The sequence below is a fragment of the Miscanthus floridulus genome, chromosome 4 (assembly GCF_019320115.1).
Source record: "Miscanthus floridulus cultivar M001 chromosome 4, ASM1932011v1, whole genome shotgun sequence".
Classification (NCBI taxonomy): Eukaryota; Viridiplantae; Streptophyta; class Magnoliopsida; order Poales; family Poaceae; genus Miscanthus; species Miscanthus floridulus.
In genome coordinates this window covers 113,122,618-113,143,379 of record NC_089583.1, presented here as the reverse complement: position 1 = coordinate 113,143,379, position 20,762 = coordinate 113,122,618, and the positions used below count along the sequence as shown (strand labels likewise).

The 20,762-nt window shown below is 42.3% G+C and overlaps 1 protein-coding gene across 1 annotated transcript; it reads right to left on the bottom strand.

Moving 5' to 3' along the window:
- Window positions 1-71: 71 nt before the first annotated feature.
- LOC136552679 (protein NRT1/ PTR FAMILY 8.3-like) lies at window positions 72-4,052 on the bottom strand. Its single transcript, XM_066544246.1, has 5 exons — window positions 3,718-4,052; window positions 2,724-2,832; window positions 2,137-2,354; window positions 1,488-2,035; window positions 72-1,139 (listed from the first exon to the last, which is right to left on the bottom strand). The coding sequence occupies exons 1-5, from the start codon at window positions 3,754-3,756 to the stop codon at window positions 335-337; spliced, it is 1,719 nt and encodes a 572-aa protein (XP_066400343.1). The 5' UTR covers window positions 3,757-4,052; the 3' UTR covers window positions 72-334.
- Window positions 4,053-20,762: the final 16,710 nt, after the last annotated feature.

Below are 20,762 nucleotides of genomic sequence, written 5' to 3'. Positions count from 1 at the left end.
ATACTATCATAGTTCAATTGTATAGTGATTTTGTTCCACCAACAGGTCATACTATCATGTTTACACCAAACTTCTTTCACCAGCAAATCAGTATTACATTCGTATATAACTGAAACAATCAACAGATCCCTCCAGCATAAGAACAGAGAATGAATAGTTACTACAGACAATATGCATCTTTCTCCTAGCATTTACACATCGCTATGACCTATGAGAAGAACAAGGGACGATATTTTGGGGAAATAAGGTCCTTCCATGGCCCTATACTGCTATACATATAAAGAATAAAAATAAACATTCACATGTTACACTTGGTGATATTTCACTAGTAGTATTAGCAGATAACAACTTTCTTCAATTTGTATTTACTAGCAAAATACAGATATACAACAAAATTCACCAACGAGAGGGCTGTAAGACACCAGTAGTAGTAATCAAGGTGTCCCTTGTTCAGATCATCTGGTATCCATCCAGGGCTATGCCATACCCTGGTCACCCCTGCAATGAGGGTGATGATAGCTGAGCTCAAGTAATTCCCAAGGGCAGTGGTGAGCAACGCAAATGCTGTTAATATGCTCTTCATGGAGTCTGGCGCCTGGCCATGGAAGAACTCCAGCTGAGTGATGATAGCAAAGCACTCAGCCCCAGCAATGACGAAGTACTGTGGAAGCTGCCATACAATGCTTAGCAGTTCCCCCTCCTGAACACTCTGCAGCCTCTTGGTTTCTAGAAGTGCGGCCATTGCCATGGCAAAGATCATCAGGAAACGACCGATCCCAATCCTCTGTAACTGTGTGAGCTCGGCTCCATTTGCAAAATACGTTCGGGTTGCCGGCACAAGTACTTTGTTCACAGCAAGTACCCAGAGCGTGACACATATCACTTCAAATGAGTACAAGGATGCTGGTGGAATGGACAGGGAACCAATCTTGGTGTTCATCACAGTTCCCTGCTGAATGAAAGTGGTGTGCATTTGAGAGATTGCAGCACCAAAGAATATTCCAGTCACCCATATTGGGAGTAAGCGGATAAGTATTTTCAGTTCCTCAACTTCAGTAACCGTACACAAACTCCATGAGCTTCGACAGCCTCCATACACCAAGCTTGGATCAGAAATAACTGCTGCCTTATCTAAGAACCTGAGACAAAATGATGGAAACAGACAGATAGTTAAATAAGTGCAGGATAGCAAGGGAACATCAACCAAATGAAAAGGTAATTTTCATTGGCTTTCATGTTTCAGGAACAGTTATTTATTACTAGGTTCAAATCATGGGATACATGAGATAGAGATATACATTTTGTAGATTGAACATCCTGAATTAGTATATATATGATGGGTATTCTCCAGAAATCATTAAGAAATTAACAATTGACCACCACTGGCGTGATTGCTTTAAGAAGATTTAAAAAAAATGAGGAGGAGAAACAAGAAAGAAAACACCATATATACAAGTGTCTCATGGTAAGTAACGGAAAAAAAGTACCTAAAATCATCAGAGTGAGCAAGTATTGTCCTTTGTATGTGGTTGCTCCTGACCTCATACAGAAGAGAGTTATCAGCAGGTACTTCCAAGCTCATGTTCCTAAAAGAGGCAACAATAACCTGGAAAATACTCTTCACTGGAGAACCACAAGGCTCATCGTGTTGGAATATTGGTGTTCCGACCACAAATCCTAACAAAGCAAGACCTATGCATGTAGTGGCAACTCCATATCCTATAGCCCAGCTCACATTTTCCTGAACCCAAACTATAATTGTCCCAGAAGTAATCACACCAAAGATGACACATATATAGAACGAACTGAAGAAATTTCTTCTCTTTTTTATGTCTACTAGACCGTTCTCATTGTTGAACTGGTTTGCACCAAATGGAAGCAATGCAGATCTTACTCCTCCACATCCAACAGCAGTGAGATACAAACCAGCAAAGAAAATCACGGTTTGAGTTCCATTTGATGACAAGCATGCGTTGACGTCGCATAAGATTGAAGCAGAAGGCAGAAATGTTGCAACTGTAATTAGTACCATTCCCTGCAATCAGCATTGGCATTTTATTTATATATAGTCTACCAAAGTCGAAATGAAAAGAGCTGAATAAGAACAAGCAGCTGAGCAGGAAAAAAATATCTTACAAATAGGTACATGATAAGGGAGATCAAGATGGTCTTATAATTTCCCAAGCAAGTATCTGCTATAGCGGCTCCAAGCATTGGCACAAAGAAGCTTGTCCCGTACCAAAGAGATACTGTTGATGCACTGGAAGCAATACCACCATGGAGGACTGAACGGAGATACACGACTAGGTTTGTGGCAATGCCATTAAAAGCCATGCTCTCCAAGCATTCCAATCCTGCAGGATTTGAACTGATTAACATCCTCCCGATCAAGGAATGCAGTCTCTTAGTCACAGAATCAAGAAGAATATCACCCAGAGAATTGATCAGTTAAACATAAATAGGCTAATTATAGGAATGTGGCTAGAATTGATACCCTAACCATGGATCAGCTAACCATAGAAGAATATCAACTCGCGTGTAGAGCACCTATCACTCTTTTGTATACCAGTAGCCAGAAAAAAAACAAGCATCTCATAAGAAATCACACTAAAGCATGTAAAAGAGTGATAGGTGCTCTATACATGAGTTGGCTATCAGACAGCTTCAAAGAACATACTGACACTGCACAGAACAAAAGCTAGACTTGGCACCGCTTGACTCACCCAGGATGAGTGCTGGTGCTCTCCAGTCAGAGCATTTACTTTTCAGCTGTGGCCCTAGATTTGCTTCCAATAGACTTTGTGCTTCCTCGCCATGACATGATGCATCATCCTGAAGGAAGGCCAGGTATTAACATATGAGACCATAATGTTTCTCACAGTAAACAAATTTTCGACAGTTTATCTGAAAACTTTCTGTAATGAAATCCAATCATCTAAGTTGTGCAGTCAATGTACGCAAGAAATTTTGCAATCATTTCCCCTCATTTTCAGATCCCAAACTTACATGCAACGACTTCCATGTACTACACATCTGTGCATACTGCATGATCTACAGAATTGAACGTTTTTCCCACAACGGAGTAACACATATTTGATATTCACGAGCAATTCACTATGCATGCATGTCACGATCAGATGCCCGTCAGCCTGTTCAACAGTTCTAGACTCATAACCCCTTGGCAAAATATTCAGTGCAAACCACATCTTCAGTGCAATCTTGAAAACCCTTTGCAAAACCATACTTAGGAGTTTTCAAAAAATTTGAGACTATGCACACCAATAGTGCATCTGTAGATGTGCATTGTCATAAAATTTGAGATTCAACCTCGTTCTACAAAAATCCATATAAAAATAACAAATTTCCCTCTAGTGCATATGCCAATGAAATTTGTTATTTTCATATGGATTTTTGCAGAACGAGTTTGAATCTCAAATTTTGCTCCTAAGTATGGTTTTAATGGGGTTTTCATGGATTGCACAGAAGATGTGGTTTGCACTGAATATTTTGCCTAACCCCTTTGTGAAACTCAAAATGAAACTTGGATATCCAAACCGCCGCTTTTGGGATACAAAGGCACGCGGTTCTAGCACCGCATTTCGCTCCTGCCTCCTGGCGAGCGTGATCCCCTAACCCAGGAAATAAACCATTCCGCGGCAAGCAATTAAGAGCTAGCTCCGATTCGGCGGAGGCCAATCGACAGCAGGTTCGCCGTACCTTGACCAGAAGACTCGTGTGCTCGCCTCCCTCCTCCATGGCCGACCGGCCTCCTGATCAGCTGCTGCTGATCCGAGTCCCTCACCAACCCACGCCTCCGCATCCGGCCTCCCCAATAAATAAACAGTCAAAGGTGCGGGCTGCGGATCTGGTAGCCTACGAGGCGACGAGAAGGGTGGTTGGTGAGAGTGCGACCCGTAAATCATCGTGGCCTGGATATCTGATACCGGTGGCTCAGCTCCGCTCCCTGCGCGACCCACGCCGGCGCGAGGGGATAGGAACGAGTGCGTGGGAACTTGCTTCGGCCAGATCGCGGCGACGGCGACGCGGAAGGGGGAAAGGGACGGGCCGCGGCGAGGTGGGACTGTGGGAGCGGGAGGGTGTGGCTGTTCAGCGACGATGACCGGTGGTGACTGCCGACCCTGCGTGTGGGCCATGGGTGCATTCTTTCCAAATTATACAGTAGCGTGGTTTTCACTTTTCACTCACGCTGCCACGGATAGTCTAGGGCATCTTCAATAGTGACATGAGTAGGTCTTTTTAGCCCGATAAAATGAAAAGATAATAAAAGAAAGAACATCGTCAGTACTCCCTCGGTCCTAGGAAAAGAGTCATTTTAAGATTTAAATTTTGTCCTAAAATCAATGTTGCTGAGGTATGTTTACATGTCTAAAAATAGGTACCGTACCGACAGCTGTCCGTGTCCACATCCACTCACCCAGCGCCCCAGCCTTATCCCTTCGCTTGTGCCGTCCACTTCACGTCTAGACGTCGCGGCCCACAATAAAAAAAGCGCAGACTTCCTCCAACGACCAATGCCACCTCCACCACAGCACCGCCGGGTCTGCCGTCCACCACCACCTCTGCCGACACGGCTGGGGCCTGCCGTCCGCCGGCACCTCCGTCGGCACACGACCGACACCATCCTCTGTCTCGCCCCGCTCCGCCCCTCTCTCTCTTCCTCAGCCGGAGCTGCGCCGACGGATCTGAGCCATCTTCGTCTTCTCCTCCGCCCTGGCTTCCTCCGGCCACGTCCTCTGCCGTGCCACGGCAGCCGGGAGCCAGGAGGCGGCCCCCTCCATTCGGATTCACGTCGTGTCCGACAGTGGTGGCGTGGGCCTGCCTAGTTTGCCGACGTACGGGCCACGACGTGCAACCAAGGCGTTCGTCGGATGGCAGGTTGCAAGGGGCCGCACGGGACCGGTGGATTCCTCCGTCGCCTGCGGATGAGGCGCGCCTTGGGGATCCAATCAACCCGAGGGATGCGGCCTACAACTCGCATGCATGGCCGAGATCGTCGTCCTAGAACTTGGTGGGACCGGAAGTGGAACCGCATCGCCATTGAAGGTCAAGATTTTGCTCAAGATACCCAGGAAGGCGAAGCTGATCAGTTCGAGTTGATCCCTAATTTGCCTGAAGGAGGTGATAAGAGTTCATCTTTACTTACCAGCGACGATGAATTTGTGCCCGAGACAGAGCCACAGGACCTTATTGTTGTGAGCACCATTGCTGGGCCGTGCTTTAGCCAAGGTCGCCGTGGTTTGGGGTAAGCCATTTTATGCTGCCAGCACTAATTATTTGCAAACTATGAATGTTTACGCTACTAGCACTAAAATACTTAAGTTGGTGCGCTGATAATTTGTAGTGGCGTCTTCAGTAAGTAATGGATCTTCCTGATTTTGTCTTGAAATCTCCAATCATGGAAGACGATGATCCATCTTCACTAATGAGGAACATAACAAAACATCTTCAATTAAAAGTATTTATCTCTTGAATCTTGATAGAAAAAAGATGTATGAGACATAAGAGAAAAGCATCTAAATACCATCGAGCAAGCTATAATTCCTGCAGCAATCTATTACGAATGTTGAATAATTAATAAAGCAATATAAAACATTCTTTCTGAAAGTAGGAGGTGAGGAAAAAGCAGTGTATGGAATTATTTTCTTTGGTCAGCAAGAAGTATAGAATTCTAAACTACTAATTAGTAATCTAATTAAGCTAATGACAATGACCTCTAAGTAAACCTGCTAACTGGACGTCACTTAGTAGGAGACCATGAAGTCTTATATCATTGTTGCGTAATCAGCTAGCCTTCAGGCTTCAGGATGGCTGCCTAATGACCATCTATACATACTGTGTGCAGGCACATGCTTCATGAATGGCGTCAGCTTATTTTATCCCAAGAGTAGGAGCAAGAACATGCAAGGCAAATTGTTACCAAGGAAGAGAAGGATCCTAAGACATGGTCCAAGGAGGAGAAGGAGAAGCAGGACACCTCTAAGCAGATGTTGGAGAACAATAGCGGCAAGGAGGACAAGGAGCAGAACCTTAGCCCCAAGGACGAACTTGGAGACCAAAAGGCCAGCGTCTCTGATATGTCAACGAACGATGAGGCAAGCTGGGTGCATGATGGCGTGGATTTGCATGGCCATTCGCAGGTGAAAAGTGACTGACTATGAAGAATAGGTAACACACCTGATCACTTGCTTCAAGTGTACGTTAATAGACATTTTGTGGCAAACATTATTACCACCAGGCGTAAATTATGAAGAACATAGTGGAGGCCTTTTGCTTGTGATGGATGTTGTACATAAGTTGTCTCCCACATGGTCTTTTGATTGTACATAGGCCCTAGTAGTGTTTTGTTGCTATTGTTTAGGCATGATTGCAGCAATATGTAGAGCGTACTAATGCTCTTTTGGTTGCTTGTACTCTGGAGGAGTAATGGTTTATGTGTAGTGCCTTATTTTATTGTGTTTGTCGTGCTTGCAATGTGAAATGGATAGCACAATGACAAATCCATCGAATATGAACAAACACAAAGTAAACCATGGTTACATATACAACAGCTTTAGTTGTTGAACAACACAAAAGCATCTATACAACATCATTACTTGCTATAAGGAAAATGGACCCTAGGCCTATTTACTTTGGATTTTGGTGTTTGATGACCAACACAACCAAATTGGACTAATAAATTTACAAGTAATTATTTTGTAGTTTAATAAGGTGCAAGACGTGACTTGGATGAAGGCGACATGATGATCCCACGATCAACACCGTAAGCAAGACCCTAGAAGCACAGGAGAAGACCCAAGATATGAAGCAAAGTCCAAGCACGAAGATGGGAACTAAGCAGGACGCAAGATCACAAAGAAATGAGCTCCACAGAGGTGACTGGACATGGCCCTATGAGGATCGAACATGTCCGATCAGTTGCTTGACAACAGCAGGCGTCAACAGCAGTGACCAGACGCTGAGCAAGGTAGTGACCGGATGCACGGACTTCACTGTTCATCATCAACGACAACATTCTCAGCGTGACCGGATGCGATGGTAGGACGACCGGACACACCAAGAAGTAGCGTACAATCATATCTAGAAAGGTTCTAGAGCTATGCCAGCGTGACCAGATGTGTTCGATCGAGTGAGACTGGACTCGGCCTAGAGTCTAATCAACGCGCGCACTCCAATGGTCGACAGGACTGGACACGTCCGATCGGGACATGATCAGCGTCTGGTCACTAGCAGAAAGTTGGGTCTCAGGTCCAACTGCTAGTTCTCACTTAGTGGGGCTATAAATAGACCCCCCCAACTGGCCATTTGAGGAGAGGAGAGCTGAGAAACATACCAAGTGTGTTGAGACACTATTTTAGTGATCTCCACTTGCATAGTGCTTAGTGATTCATTAGATGATTAGCGTAGGTGCTTTGCGAAATGCTTAGGTTGATTAGACCACCGCTTATGCGCTTGCTCTAGGTTTAGGCCTAGTGTTTAGTGAGGTTTGCACACCTCTTATCACTTGATGTTTGCGCGCACCATTGTTGTACTCAGCAGGGCTTGTAGTCTTACAAGACCACACCAACCGTATTTGTGGTGTGGCCGCCACCGTGTACCGAAGGAAACAAGCTTCAAGTGTACGTTAATAGACATTTTGTGGCAAAAATTATTACCACCAGGCGTAAATTATGAAGAACGTAGTGGAGGCCTTTTGCTTGTGATGGATGTTGTACATAAGTTGTCTCCCACATGGTCTTTTGATTGTACATAGGCCCTAGTAGTGTTTTGTTGCTATTGTTTAGGCATGATTGCAGCAATATGTAGAGCGTACTAATGCTCTTTTGGTTGCTTGTACTCTGGAGGAGTAATGGTTTATGTGTAGTGCCTTATTTTATTGTGTTTGTCGTGCTTGCAATGTGAAATGGATAGCACAATGACAAATCCATCGAATATGAACAAACACAAAGTAAACCATGGTTACATATACAACAGCTTTAGTTGTTGAACAACACAAAAGCATCTATACAACATCATTACTTGCTATAAGGAAAATGGACCCTAGGCCTATTTACTTTGGATTTTGGTGTTTGATGACCAACACAACCAAATTGGACTAATGAATTTACAAGTAATTATTTTGTAGTTTAATAAGGTGCAAGACGTGACTTGGATGAAGGCGACATGATGATCCCACGATCAACACCGTAAGCAAGACCCTAGAAGCATAGGAGAAGACCCAAGATATGAAGCAAAGTCCAAGCACGAAGATAGGAACTAAGCAGGACGCAAGATCACAAAGAAATGAGCTCCACAGAGGTGACTGGACATGGCCCTATGAGGATCGAACATGTCCGATCAGTTGCTTGACAACAGCAGGCGTCAACAGCAGTGACCAGACGCTGAGCAAGGTAGTGACCGGATGCACGGACTTCACTGTTCATCATCAACGACAACGTTCTCAGCGTGACCGGATGCGATGGTAGGACGACCGGACACACCAAGAAGTAGCGTACAATCATATCTAGAAAGGTTCTAGAGCTATGCCAGCGTGACCAGATGTGTTCGATCGAGTGAGACTGGACTCGGCCTAGAGTCTGATCAACGCGCGCACTCCAATGGTCGACAGGACTGGACACGTCCGATCGGGACATGATCAGCGTCTGGTCACTAGCAGAAAGTTGGGTCTCAGGTCCAACTGCTAGTTCTCACTTAGTGGGGCTATAAATAGACCCCCCCCAACTGGCCATTTGAGGAGAGGAGAGCTGAGAAACATACCAAGTGTGTTGATACACTATTTTAGTGATCTCCACTTGCATAGTGCTTAGTGATTCATTAGATGATTAGCGTAGGTGCTTTGCGAAATGCTTAGGTTGATTAGACCACCGCTTATACGCTTGCTCTAGGTTTAGGCCTAGTGTTTAGTGAGGTTTGCACACCTTTTATCACTCGATGTTTGCGCGCACCATTGTTGTACTCAGCAGGGCTTGTAGTCTTACAAGACCACACCAACCGCATTTGTGGTGTGGCCGCCACCGTGTACCGAAGGAAACAAGGCCCGTGGTGGTTCGGCCAGAAGCTTGATAGTGAAGAAGGTCGAGAGCGGACCAGGAGAGGCTTACCAGAATGCACACCGTAGACCCACTTGCGCGTGGGGAAGGCTCGGAGCTATCCATAGAGTTACCCGATTGAGAGCTTAGCCCTTGCGTGGGATTCCTTGCGAGGGGCTCCAACGAGGATTAGAGGGAAGCTTGCGTGCTTCTTGATACCTCGGTAAAAATACGGAGTCGTCGACAGGAGTTTGCATATCTCTACCTTACTCTTTAGCTTTCGCATTTTCATTGCAATCTTGATTTGTGCTTTACTTTCCTAGCTTAGTGATATGCTAGTTGATAGGTTTAGAACCTAGGTTGCATAACTCTTTTTTGTGGTAGAGATAGCAATACACTAGCAAAATCGTAGTTGCATATTTAGATAGTTTATCTTTTACATAGGTTTAGACTAGGTGAAATGAGAGGCCTAAGTTAGAAGTAGAATTTTAAGTTGTCTAATTCACCCCCCCCCCCTCTTAGACATCATGGTCCCTTACAAGTGGTATCGGAGTCGGTTGGCTCAATTTGGACCTTTGGCTTTACTGCCATTGGGCCGACGCTATTTAGAGTGGTTGGGATGGATACCTCTAGACCTCCGCACTTTAACGACACTAACTTCCCCTACTATAAAGCTAGAACGGCTTGTCACCTTGAGGTGGTAGATTTGAGTATTTAGCGAGTCACTTATGATGGGATGAAACATATTAAGAATCCCGATAAACCCATAAAGAGTGAAGAAAAAGAAATTCATTTCAATGCTAGAGCTAAAAATTGCTTGTTTGAGTCTTTTAGCATGAATGTGTTTAATCAAGTGTTCACTTTAAATACGGCACATGAAATTTGGTTAAAACTCCAAGAGCTCCATGATGGCACAACTAATGTCTATGAGCAAAAATATTGTCTAGCTAAACAAAATTATGATTCCTTTAAAATGAATGATGATAAGCTTATTCATGATATGTATTCTCGTTTGAATCTAATTATCAATGAACTCCATTCAATAGGATTAAGGAACCTAGATGATGCGGACATCGTGAGGAAGATCATCCCCATGCTACCATAAAAGAAATATGCAAGCATCATCACCATCCTTCACAACATGGCGGACTTGAGAACCATGACCCCGGCCATAGTCATTGGCAAGATAGTGGCATTTGAAATATCATGGAAGATGGTTCAAGAAGAAGCCTCATCATCAAGCAAAGGTAAAGCTCTCGCATGTAATGAGAAAAAGAAGATAAAGGGCAAGCAAGTTGAGACAAGCTCAAGCTCAAGCTCCTTAAGTGAAGATGATGAAGAAGTCGATGATGATGATGATGATGATGATGATGAAGATTCAAGTGATGATGATCAATTTTCCTCCTCCACCTCCGACTTTGATGAAGAATCAATCAAACTTATAAATAAGGTAGAGAAGATTATCTAAAGGCTCAATGTCAAGGGTGTGCCCATCCAAATTCAAGATTTCATCTTCACCAATCAAAGAAATGAGCAAAGAAAGAAAGGATGCTATGGATGCGGCGAGTTAGGGCACTTTGTGAAAGTTTATCCAAACAAGCCCACACCCAAGACAAAGAAGAAGGCGTGCAAGGACAAAGCCCTCACATCAATATGGTCATGGGATGATTCTTCAAGTGAAGTAGAAGACCATCATAAGAGATGAGGCCGCAAGCACTCATCATCAAGCTCTTCTCATGTGTGCCTTATGACATGAGGTAATGAAAGCTCATCCTCTAGTGAGAGTGATAGTGATGATGAAATATCTTCTCTTAATGAACTTATACAAGAAAATCTTAAATATGCTAAGGCTTACACTAGCCAACAAAAGAAGCTAAAAATATTGCAAGAAAAGCTAGATAGTTCACAAGAAGCATATAAAATCTTGTTTGAACAATATGAGACATTTGCTAATCTCAATATAGAACTATCTACTAAAATTGAGTAACTTAAGGCTAGTGCAATAATAAATGCATGCACAATCAATGATGAGCAACTTGTAAAGAAAAATTAAAAATTAAAAGAAAAGTTAGCTAGCTCACAAGATGCTTATAAAAGTTTGCTTGCTAAAATGGAAACCATGTGCAAACATTATGATGAGCTAACTAATAAAGTTGCTAATCTTGAAGCCGTCGATACAACCCTCACCGAGGCACCTAAAAAGAAAAGTTCTATCTTTAACATGCCTAAAAAGGATGCTTCTACTTCTTGCAATGATTTATATTTAGACTCACCTTTGTGCAACCAAGTTTGTGTTGAGAAAGTTGTTGTAGATACATGCACACAAGAGGTCACAATGGAGAATGAGCAACTCAAGCAAGAAGTGGCTTGCCTTACTAAGGACTTGACTCAAGTAAAAGGCAAAACGAAGCAAGCCCAACATCATCAAGATAACACCATTAAGGGAGTGAAGAAGCTTGGTGAAGGACAAATAGTAGTTTGCTACATATGTCACAAGGAAGGCCACATGTCCTATGAGTGCAAGGTGAAGAATGGGGGAGGAGCTAAGAAGAAAGAGAAAAACAAAAAGGAAACAAGCAAGCTCTCTAACACCTACACCAACAAGGTGGACAAAAAGGCCTCCACACCTTATCTCTTGAAGAATAAGAAAAATGACAAGGTGGTGGTCATCAAGGTGAACAAGCAAGCCAACAATGGGGCCAAACGCATTTGGGTGACAAAAAAGATCATTTCCAACATGAAGAGCACCAAGAAGGTTTAGATCCCGAAAGGGAAGTGAGAAGTCCGATGGACTTTGGGGAATTTGGAGACTTGGCAAAGTATGGGTGCATTTCATGGGGTGCATCATAATGGACAAGGTATTCGCCAAGTGGGTTAGTGAATACTATGGACCCAAATTCCTCTTCCCATGTTATGTAACTAGATTTAATTTCTTGCAATTTTAATTAGCATCTAGTTCCTTTTTATGCCTAGGTTTGCATTTGCATGTTTAATCTTTTATCTTGCATACACTAGGTATATCATATGGTAGGCTTGCTCGGTTTCACTCTTAACCCTTAGAGCAAACCTACATGGTTTAAATTGTTTAGGAGCACGACACATAGCTTGTTTTACATTTGTTCATCTAATATGTGCCAAAGTCAAAATTTTAGATAATTTCTCCCGAATATCACTTTCAAAAATGATTCTCACATTCATGTGATGTCATCTTTCAATTGGTATTTTTTATTCTAAAAATCAATGTGCATGTCTCCTACAAGTATTCCATACTTGTGTGCACAAATTTAGAGGGAGATTACTCTACAAGTTGGATGCTTTGAGACTAACGTATTTTCAAGCTTATCATGTGTGTAGTAGTCTCGTTGTAAGGAAAATAGAGTCCACGGAGTTAAGCATCATACTTCAAATATCCACCACCTGTTGCAAGTGGTATAAATCAAATTGGTTTCCACATGTTGTATTTCTAAACTGATATCATCATATTGATTTCACTTTGGTATTTATATGCTTTCTCCATGCATTATATAGATTAAACTCCCTTGAGCATTAATTTGTCAATTATGCATAAACTACATTCTTCATCATATGTATGCATATATTTAGGGGGAGCTTAGTCTATGTAATGTAAGAGTCAAATTTTGTGACCTATTCCACTCCACATACAAAGGATCACAAGTTTGATCCTCCCTTGTGCTACTAATGTCTTTCTTTTTGGTGTTTGATTCCAAAGGGGAGAATTTGTAGGACCAAAAGCAAGCACAATCATAATAATTTATAAGTGATAATGGTCTGAAAAAGGAAGGATAGTGGATTATGAAGTTAGGAGGAGGCTTAAATCCATAATGCCACATGGGGATATTTGCAAGGGCAAGTTAAGTTTCTAAAGATGTTTACATATGGTATCTTTTAGCATCATATAACCTTGCCATTTGCATTGCATCCTAGCAAGTAAATAGTTTTTAAGTTCCAAAATGTTTATTATTTGCTTGCTTTGGTCGTGTTGTCATCAATCACCAAAAAGAAGGAGATTGTAAGGAAAATGGACCATAGGCCCATTTACTTTGGATTTTGGTGTTTGATGACTAACACAACCAAATTAGACTAATGAATTTGCAAGTAATTATTTTGTAGTTCAATAGGGTGTAAGACGTGACTTGGACGAAGGTGACATGATAATCCCACGATCAACACCATAAGCAAGACCCTAGAAGCATAAGACAAGACCCAAGATATGAAGCAAAGTCCAAGCACAAAGATGGGAACCAAGCCGGACGCAAGATCGTGAAGAAATGAGCTCCATAGAGGTGACCGGACATGGCCCTATGAGGACCAGACGCGGCCGATCAGTTGCTTGGCAACAGCAGGCGTCAGCAGCAGTGACCGGACATTGAGCAAGGTAGTGACTGGACACACAAACTTCACTGTTCATCATCAACGGCAACGTTCTCAGTGTGACCGGATGCGATGGTAGGACGACTAAACGCACCAAGAAGTAGTGTCCGATCATGTCCAGAAAGGTTCCAGAGCGGTGCTAGCGCGACCGAACTCAGCCTAGAGTCCGATCAACACGTGCACTTCAACTGTCGGTAGGACCAGACGTATCCGATTGAGACGTGATTAGCGTCCGGTCACTAGCAGAAAGTTGAGTCTCGAGTCCAATGGCTAGTTCTCACTTGTGGGGCTATAAATAGACCCCCCAACTGGCCATTTGAGGAGAGGAGAGCTGAGGAAATATACCAAGGGTGTTGATACACTATTTTAGTGATCTCCACTTGTATAGTGCTTAGTGATTAATTAGGTGATTAGCGTAGGTGCTTTATAAAATGCTTAGGTTGATTAGACCACCGCTTATGCGTTTGCTCTAGATTTAGGCCTAGTGTTTAGTGAGGTTTGCACACCTCTTATCACTTGGTGCTTGCGCACACCATTGTTGTACTTGTCAGGGCTTGTAGTCTTGCGAGACCATACCAAACACGTTTATGGTGTGGCCGCCACCGTGTACCGAAGGGAACAAGGCCCGCGGTGGTTCGGCCAGAAGCTTGATAGTGAAGACGGCGGGGAGCGGTCCGAGAGAGGCTTGCCAAAAGGCACATCAGAGACCCACTTGCGCGTGGGGAAGGCCTAGGGCTATCCATGGAGTTACCTAACCAGGAGCTTGGCCCTTGCGTGGGATTCCTTATGAGGGGCTCCAACGAGGACTAGGGGGAAGCTTGTGGGCTTCTCGATACCTCAGTAAAAATACTAGAGTCATCAATGGGAGTTTGCATATCTCTACCTTACTCTTTAGCTTCCGTATTTTCCTTGCAATCTTAGTTTGTGCTTTACTTTCCTAGCTTAGTGACATGCTAGTTGATAGCTTTAGAACCTAGGTTGCATAACTCCTTTTTGCGGTAGAGATAGCAACACACTAGCAAAACTATAGTTGCATATTTAGATAGTTTATCTTTTGTATAGGTTTTGACTAGGTGAAATTAGAGGCCTTAGTTAAAAGTAGAAGTTTAAGTTGCCTGATTCACCCCCCTCCTCTTAGGCATCATGGTCCCTTACACTTGTTGACCAACACAAAAGCATCATTGCTGCTAGTTTGCATCAGCATTACTTGTTGACCAGCACAAAAGCATCCTTGCTGCTACTTTGTATGAAAGCCCCCATTAATTGCTCAACAATTCTAAAGCCCTTTCAACTAGCTACCAATCACAACTAAGAGCTTTAGGAAGCATGCCTTGTTTCTCTAGCCTCTCCTTATTCATGTGAGGGATCTTGTACTTGTTCCCTCTATTGTTTTTCATAACTTCAATCATGCAGCTTTGGAGTGTTAGGAACACCTAATTTAGAATGACTAGGTTGTAGTTTTCATATTCTGTGGTCACATTTTGGATGAGGTCATCCATATTTCTAGATGAGATTCTATCTGTTAATGACTGGAGAGAACTGAAGAAACCAAGGTCGAGGCAATTCAAATCAGGTGAATTAGCAGGCTGGATCAAAAGGCATATATCAAGGTCTGTATTGGCGAATGCAACAGCAATTTCCGCATCATCTGCTGGTACATGTGAAGGTGTGTTGTCCTGTTGAATCCATATTGTCTTGTGCCTATCTTCTCGAGGCCAATGGGCTTTTTATAGCTGGTAGCAGGTAGGTGATCATGTAAGATCTCATTGTGCGTCTGTCTACCTTCATTGTCTTTGTGATTGGAGTGCCCCTTGGCCTGTTGCCACTTCTTTGTGCAGGTTCCTAAAATTTAGATGACAATTAATTCAACATAAAAATTATTTTACATGCCCAAAGTAAAAATTTGACAAAGATTTGTACCTCTCGAACAAAAGGCCAAATGCCTAGCTTGCCATCAAAATAGCATCTACCTTCATCATCAAACCTAGGCTTTGCAACACTTGAATAAAACATAACTTTGTGAATGGCATTCTTGTTTTGCACTATCATGTGCGGGTCATCTTCATCTGGGTGCATGCACATAGTCTTATTCTTCTTGGTCCCATTGAACCACTTCTCATTTGAGTGGATAATATCTTCCATTTCAATGAACTTTGGATCATGTGGCAGAGTACTTTTATCTAGCATAGAGAGACACCACTGCAGCCTTGCCTTCTTGTTTTCTTCCTTTAAATATGGCTTTAGTGAGCTATTGTGTCGTCGTAGCATTCCAGCTTTGAACCACCTGTGTAAAGTGCTTTTGTTGACATCAAGGGCATTGGCTAGTGACCTTATAGTATCCCTTTTGTTTAAGGGAATATCAACGACCCTTAAGAGATCCACTTCAATTTTTAATGACCACCATTCTTAGGTTTCTTTGATTCGACATCTATTGGTACGCCTTGTGCCTTGCATTTTTTAGCTCTCTGCCATACCCATTTGAAAGGATCAAGATGCCCAAGAGGGGGGTGAATTGGGCTAATTCTAAAATTCTTTGCAATAATTAAACCTACACTTAGCCCACTTCACCCCTTGTGCCTAGAATGTGTTCCTATTGATCTACCGCACAAAGATTTTGCACCCTAGGTTCCAATCCTACTCTAACATGGCAATTCTAAGAATGTAAAGACAAGAATTGAATTGTTCAAATGTAAATGTTTAAAGTAAAGAGAGGAGAAGGAACGCGGTGATGTTTTGCCCAGGTATCGAAGAGTCGCCACTCCCCACTAGTCCTTATTGGAGCACCCGCGCAAGGGTGTAGCTCCCCCTTGATCCATGCAAGGATCAAGTGCTCTCTACGGACTGATTCTTTGACACTCTATCACGGTGAATCGCCCACAATCGCTCACAACTTGAGTTGGGTCATCCACAAGCTCCGTCGGATGATCATCAAACTCCCGATCACCACCAAGCCATCTAGGTGATGGCGATCACCAAGAGTAACAAGCATGAACTCTCACCTGACCACAACAAGCCTAACGATAAGGGTGGATGCACACTTGCTACTCTCCTTGCACTAATGAGTCCTTAATCTTAGATTCTCAAATATCAATCACCTCACTAGGCTCTTGCTCTCCTTAGCACTCTTAAGGGTGTTTTTAGCTGAACAAATGGGCAAGAGACCACCCTTGGATGAATAGAGAAAGTATTTATACCCCCTCATTCAAAACGAACCATTAGGAGGTTACGTCAGCACTCTGTGGGGTGACCGGACGCTCCAGTCAAGGTGACCGGACGCTCTGATCAGTTAAACCCTCCATAGAGCCATTAAGTTGTGACCGGACTCTGACCTGCGTCCGATCAGCACTGACCGGACGCGTTCGGTCACGAAAACTGCTCTCTAAAACCTTACTTATGTTGACTGAACGCTGGCGCCCAAAGTTCGGTCACTTCGCTGTTCAACGTCTGGTCAGTAACCGGATCCTGACCAGCGTCTGGTTAGCACTGACCGGACGCATCCGATCAGAAAATTCCCTCTCTGGGACCTCTCTGGAGTTGACCGAACTCTGGCACCCAGCGTCCGATCACAACCAGACGGCTCTAGTTGATCAAATGAACTGACCGGACTCACCCTTTAGCGTCCGGTCATAACCAGACCAGTGTCCGATCAGTCATTTGACCCTCCATTCACTTACAACTCGAAATCATATGTGAATGAAGTTTGCTCCAATTGATCTTAGGGCTACTCCTGAGCTACCTAGTGCTAGATTTGACAAGTGTGCACCACACCTAATCCACTAGACTTATCTAGGTCAAGCTACTAGTCCATACCCCCTTAATAGTATGGCCAAAGGAAAAACAAAGTCCTAAACTACTATAAGTGTCTCTTCAACACCAAACGACACTTAAAACTAGTTTATCCTTAACCTTGTCGTCCATTCTTTGAAAACCGAAACGATATCCATCGTAGGGGCATGACAACCATGATTGCCCAATCAATTGCCATTACCATGACCTAACTTAATTGCTTGTGCAAAACACATGTTAGTCATAGTAATCTCGTATTGTCATTAATCACCGAAACTCAACTAGAGGCCTAGATGCTTTCACCGTTGTACTGTATGCACATGGACACCATACTTTGTAGCAATAAGTGTTGTGCTGCTTCTTTTTAATTTTCCATTACTGCTATGCCGAAGCAAATCTTCATATATGTCTTGCCTTTATTTTTGTATCAAATTCTTTGTCGTATTTGATGCTGCTTCTTGCTAGGGTTTTCTGATTTTGTTCATCATCTGAGTCGGGCAACTCCTCTTCATCAAATGTGACCTCAAAACCATCTGTGTACACACCAAACTCCATGGTGTCTTGTTCATCCGGTAAGTGAATGTCATCATCGCCTACCAAAAAAATTTGATCAAGTGTGCGTATTATCAATACATAGATTTTGATACATTTTGACATGCCTTGGTACTGATGAAAATACTCACTCGCATACAGGTTGTCTTGTGCCCCTTCGTGCGTATCATTTAAATCAAATGCATAGCCAACATTGTCACCTACTATTATCAATTTGAAGTGCACCTGTGAGTTATCATCCCCTATGAATTGGACTGTACAAATAAAAAATATTGACATGTCTGCTGGTTTCAGGTGAGTAAAAAGTAAAAAATCATGACCCCTACTTGAATTATGATAGAGAAAGGAATATTATTAATGAGATTCACATGGACTAATAATGGACATGAATCGATTTAGTAGTGCAATATTTGTTGACATGGTACAAAAAATTACTTTTATTTGCTGCCTTTGCTGCCATGCTCATCAATATAATTTTTTGAAGTGCAACCTTAATGTTTCTTTTAAGTGCCTCAAATTAGGACACGAGAACGGTTCATAGTCATACCAGATTAAACTTTTTTTTTCACCTTTTTCAATAGCATGAAACCTTTGCTACACACAATTCTAATCCAACAAGTCATAAAATTACCTTGCTGCACTCAATTTAGGAGATAGAGAAATGAGGAAAAAAATCGAAGCACACTCATTTTAGTAGAGGAATCAGAGAGAAAATTAGAACAAGTGCAAACTTAATTTGGGAGAGAACCAGATGTGCTTACCTTGAACATCGTTTTGTTGTTCCTCAGTTTGACCATGATTGAAATCGAAGTGGTGCCCTCCATGGTTGGCCCCTCCAACTTGTTCATCGGCCAGACTTGTACCTTCAAGGGAGACACGAGGTAAAGTTTGAGCTTCATGATGTTCATCTGCCTGAACTGCTCCTTGGAAGGAATCATGGACATCTTGTTCGCCTGGTGCCTTGTTCAGATCTGGCACCTGTTATCCTTCCTCCTCTGGTGTTGCATTCAAGTCTATGGCCATAGAGATATAATGGTTCAAGTGGAATGTGGACTGGTTGAAAGGGATGCCCTGGGCAGTGGATTTATATCCAGAGAAGTGAAAATGGCGCCTACTGGTTTAAACTTTTGGTTTTGCCTTGTGTGTGTAAAAAAGGAGCGCCTTTTGTTTTGGCGCTATGATTTGGCGGTAATATGTTTTCCAGACGAGTGAATGAGATGTTTTCATGAGTTGGTTTATTTTTATGATAAATATTCTATAGTGGATGGCCTTATGCATTGTAGGCAGTGGATTTTCAAGAGTTCGTGTGGTGGTGGAGAATGTATGCACATTTAATTGATCTGCTGTTGGTTGTACTAGCACACTTCTTTTATCCGATGGAATCACTGAATACTAGGGGTATGCAGGTCCTTTACTCATGTCCTTGGTACAAGCGCCACTTCCCAGAACGACTCAATATATGGGACGGAGGGAGTATAGAGGATCATGTAAATATGATCATGTGGATTATTAGAAAATATATGCGAGCTTAGCTCTTTACACTAGTTGATTTTTATCTTCCTCTCTCCTTTTTTCTAAGTAAAATATGTTATAAACTACACCCTCCGTCCCAAAACAGGCGCTCATTTCATATCTCGAGGAGTCAACAAATCCTAAGTTTGACCAAATATATACAGAAGATTACTAATGTTTATGATATTAAATAAATATTATTAGATTAATCACACCATATACTTTCATAGTAAAATTATTTAGTGATATAAATATTAATAATATTTTCTATAAATCTAGTCAAACTTGAAATTGGTTGACTCTTCAAAAAAACGAGATATGTATTTATTCTGGGACAGAGGAAGTATATAGTTGTACTACCCCACCATGCACCTCTAGGTATGGTGCCAGTGTCGTTGAGGTGTAGAAAATCGTTGCCGCAAAGTGTGACGGGAATCTAGCTTGTTATCACTGATGTTTGTTGTGAATTGTGATTGCATACACCTATTCATAGAGCTAAGATTTTTACGGTGCGGCCATAATTGTGGCGTGGCATTTTATGATCAGCAACTAAGCAGGCTCTAAAACAGATGACGTGATTCTCCTATTTGGTATAATTGGGCAAATTGTGCCAAATCCGCTTTGTTCAATAGAATTATGTCATTTGACACCGACTCTGTTTAGTCGTTGAGAAGTTTAATAAATAAGTTATGCTCCTTCATTAAAAAAAAACATCCCCATCTCAAAAAGAGGGCACTGTAGCTACTGAATTTAGACACGTTCATTTCTAGTTTTGTTCTCCTAAAATCAAAACTAATGTGATCTATGGAATTAAATGATTGTCAATCCATCATATAGCACTTTGATCCTGGAGCCATGCTGAAGGCCATGTGAGAGTCATGTGGAATGGTCAACTTCATGGTGGAATTTTGAAAAAGAACACTAAAGCGTGCTAAGGTGTATGTATCCAACAATTGAGATGTTGGGAAAGGACACATTGGTCGTGATGTGGTTGCAATATTCCTTATTTTTAGCTCTATTAATGATCATGAGCCTATTCCTTTCTTTTCCATTTCAAAGTTCATTGTTCATTTTGTGAATGTTATGCAGTAGTTATCATGGGAATATAATAAAATATCAAAAGGAGTTACTACCATGTAATATTAAAGTTGCTACTCCAAAAATATAATAATTTTGTTACATAGTATGCACAAGCTAGGATGGGGGCAAAAAACAAGCTACAACCTGGAGAGGCAAACTATTAAAATAAACATTGCATAAGCTGTCAATTAGGGGGCAAGTTATTATACAACAAATTACAAAAAATCCAAGAAACATGAATTGCTGTCAACTGGGGCATTTATTAGAAAAAGTGAGGTAGCCATACAAAATAGGATAACCTGCAACTCGGGGGCAAATTATTAGAACAAACATTGCATAAGCTGTCAACTACAGAGGCAAGTTATTATAAAACCCACTATATAAGCCGGGAAA

Bases quoted from the DNA above. Each gene is read 5' to 3' on its own strand.
- LOC136552679 (XM_066544246.1), bottom strand. From the start codon at position 3,756: ATGGAGGAGGGAGGCGAGCACACGAGTCTTCTGGTCAAG. The intron at 2,036-2,136 runs GTAAGATATTTT...TGCTGATTGCAG, and splicing joins CCCTTATCATGTACCTATTT to GGAATGGTACTAATTACAGT. The intron at 1,140-1,487 runs GTACTTTTTTTC...ATTTTGTCTCAG, and splicing joins GCTCACTCTGATGATTTTAG to GTTCTTAGATAAGGCAGCAG.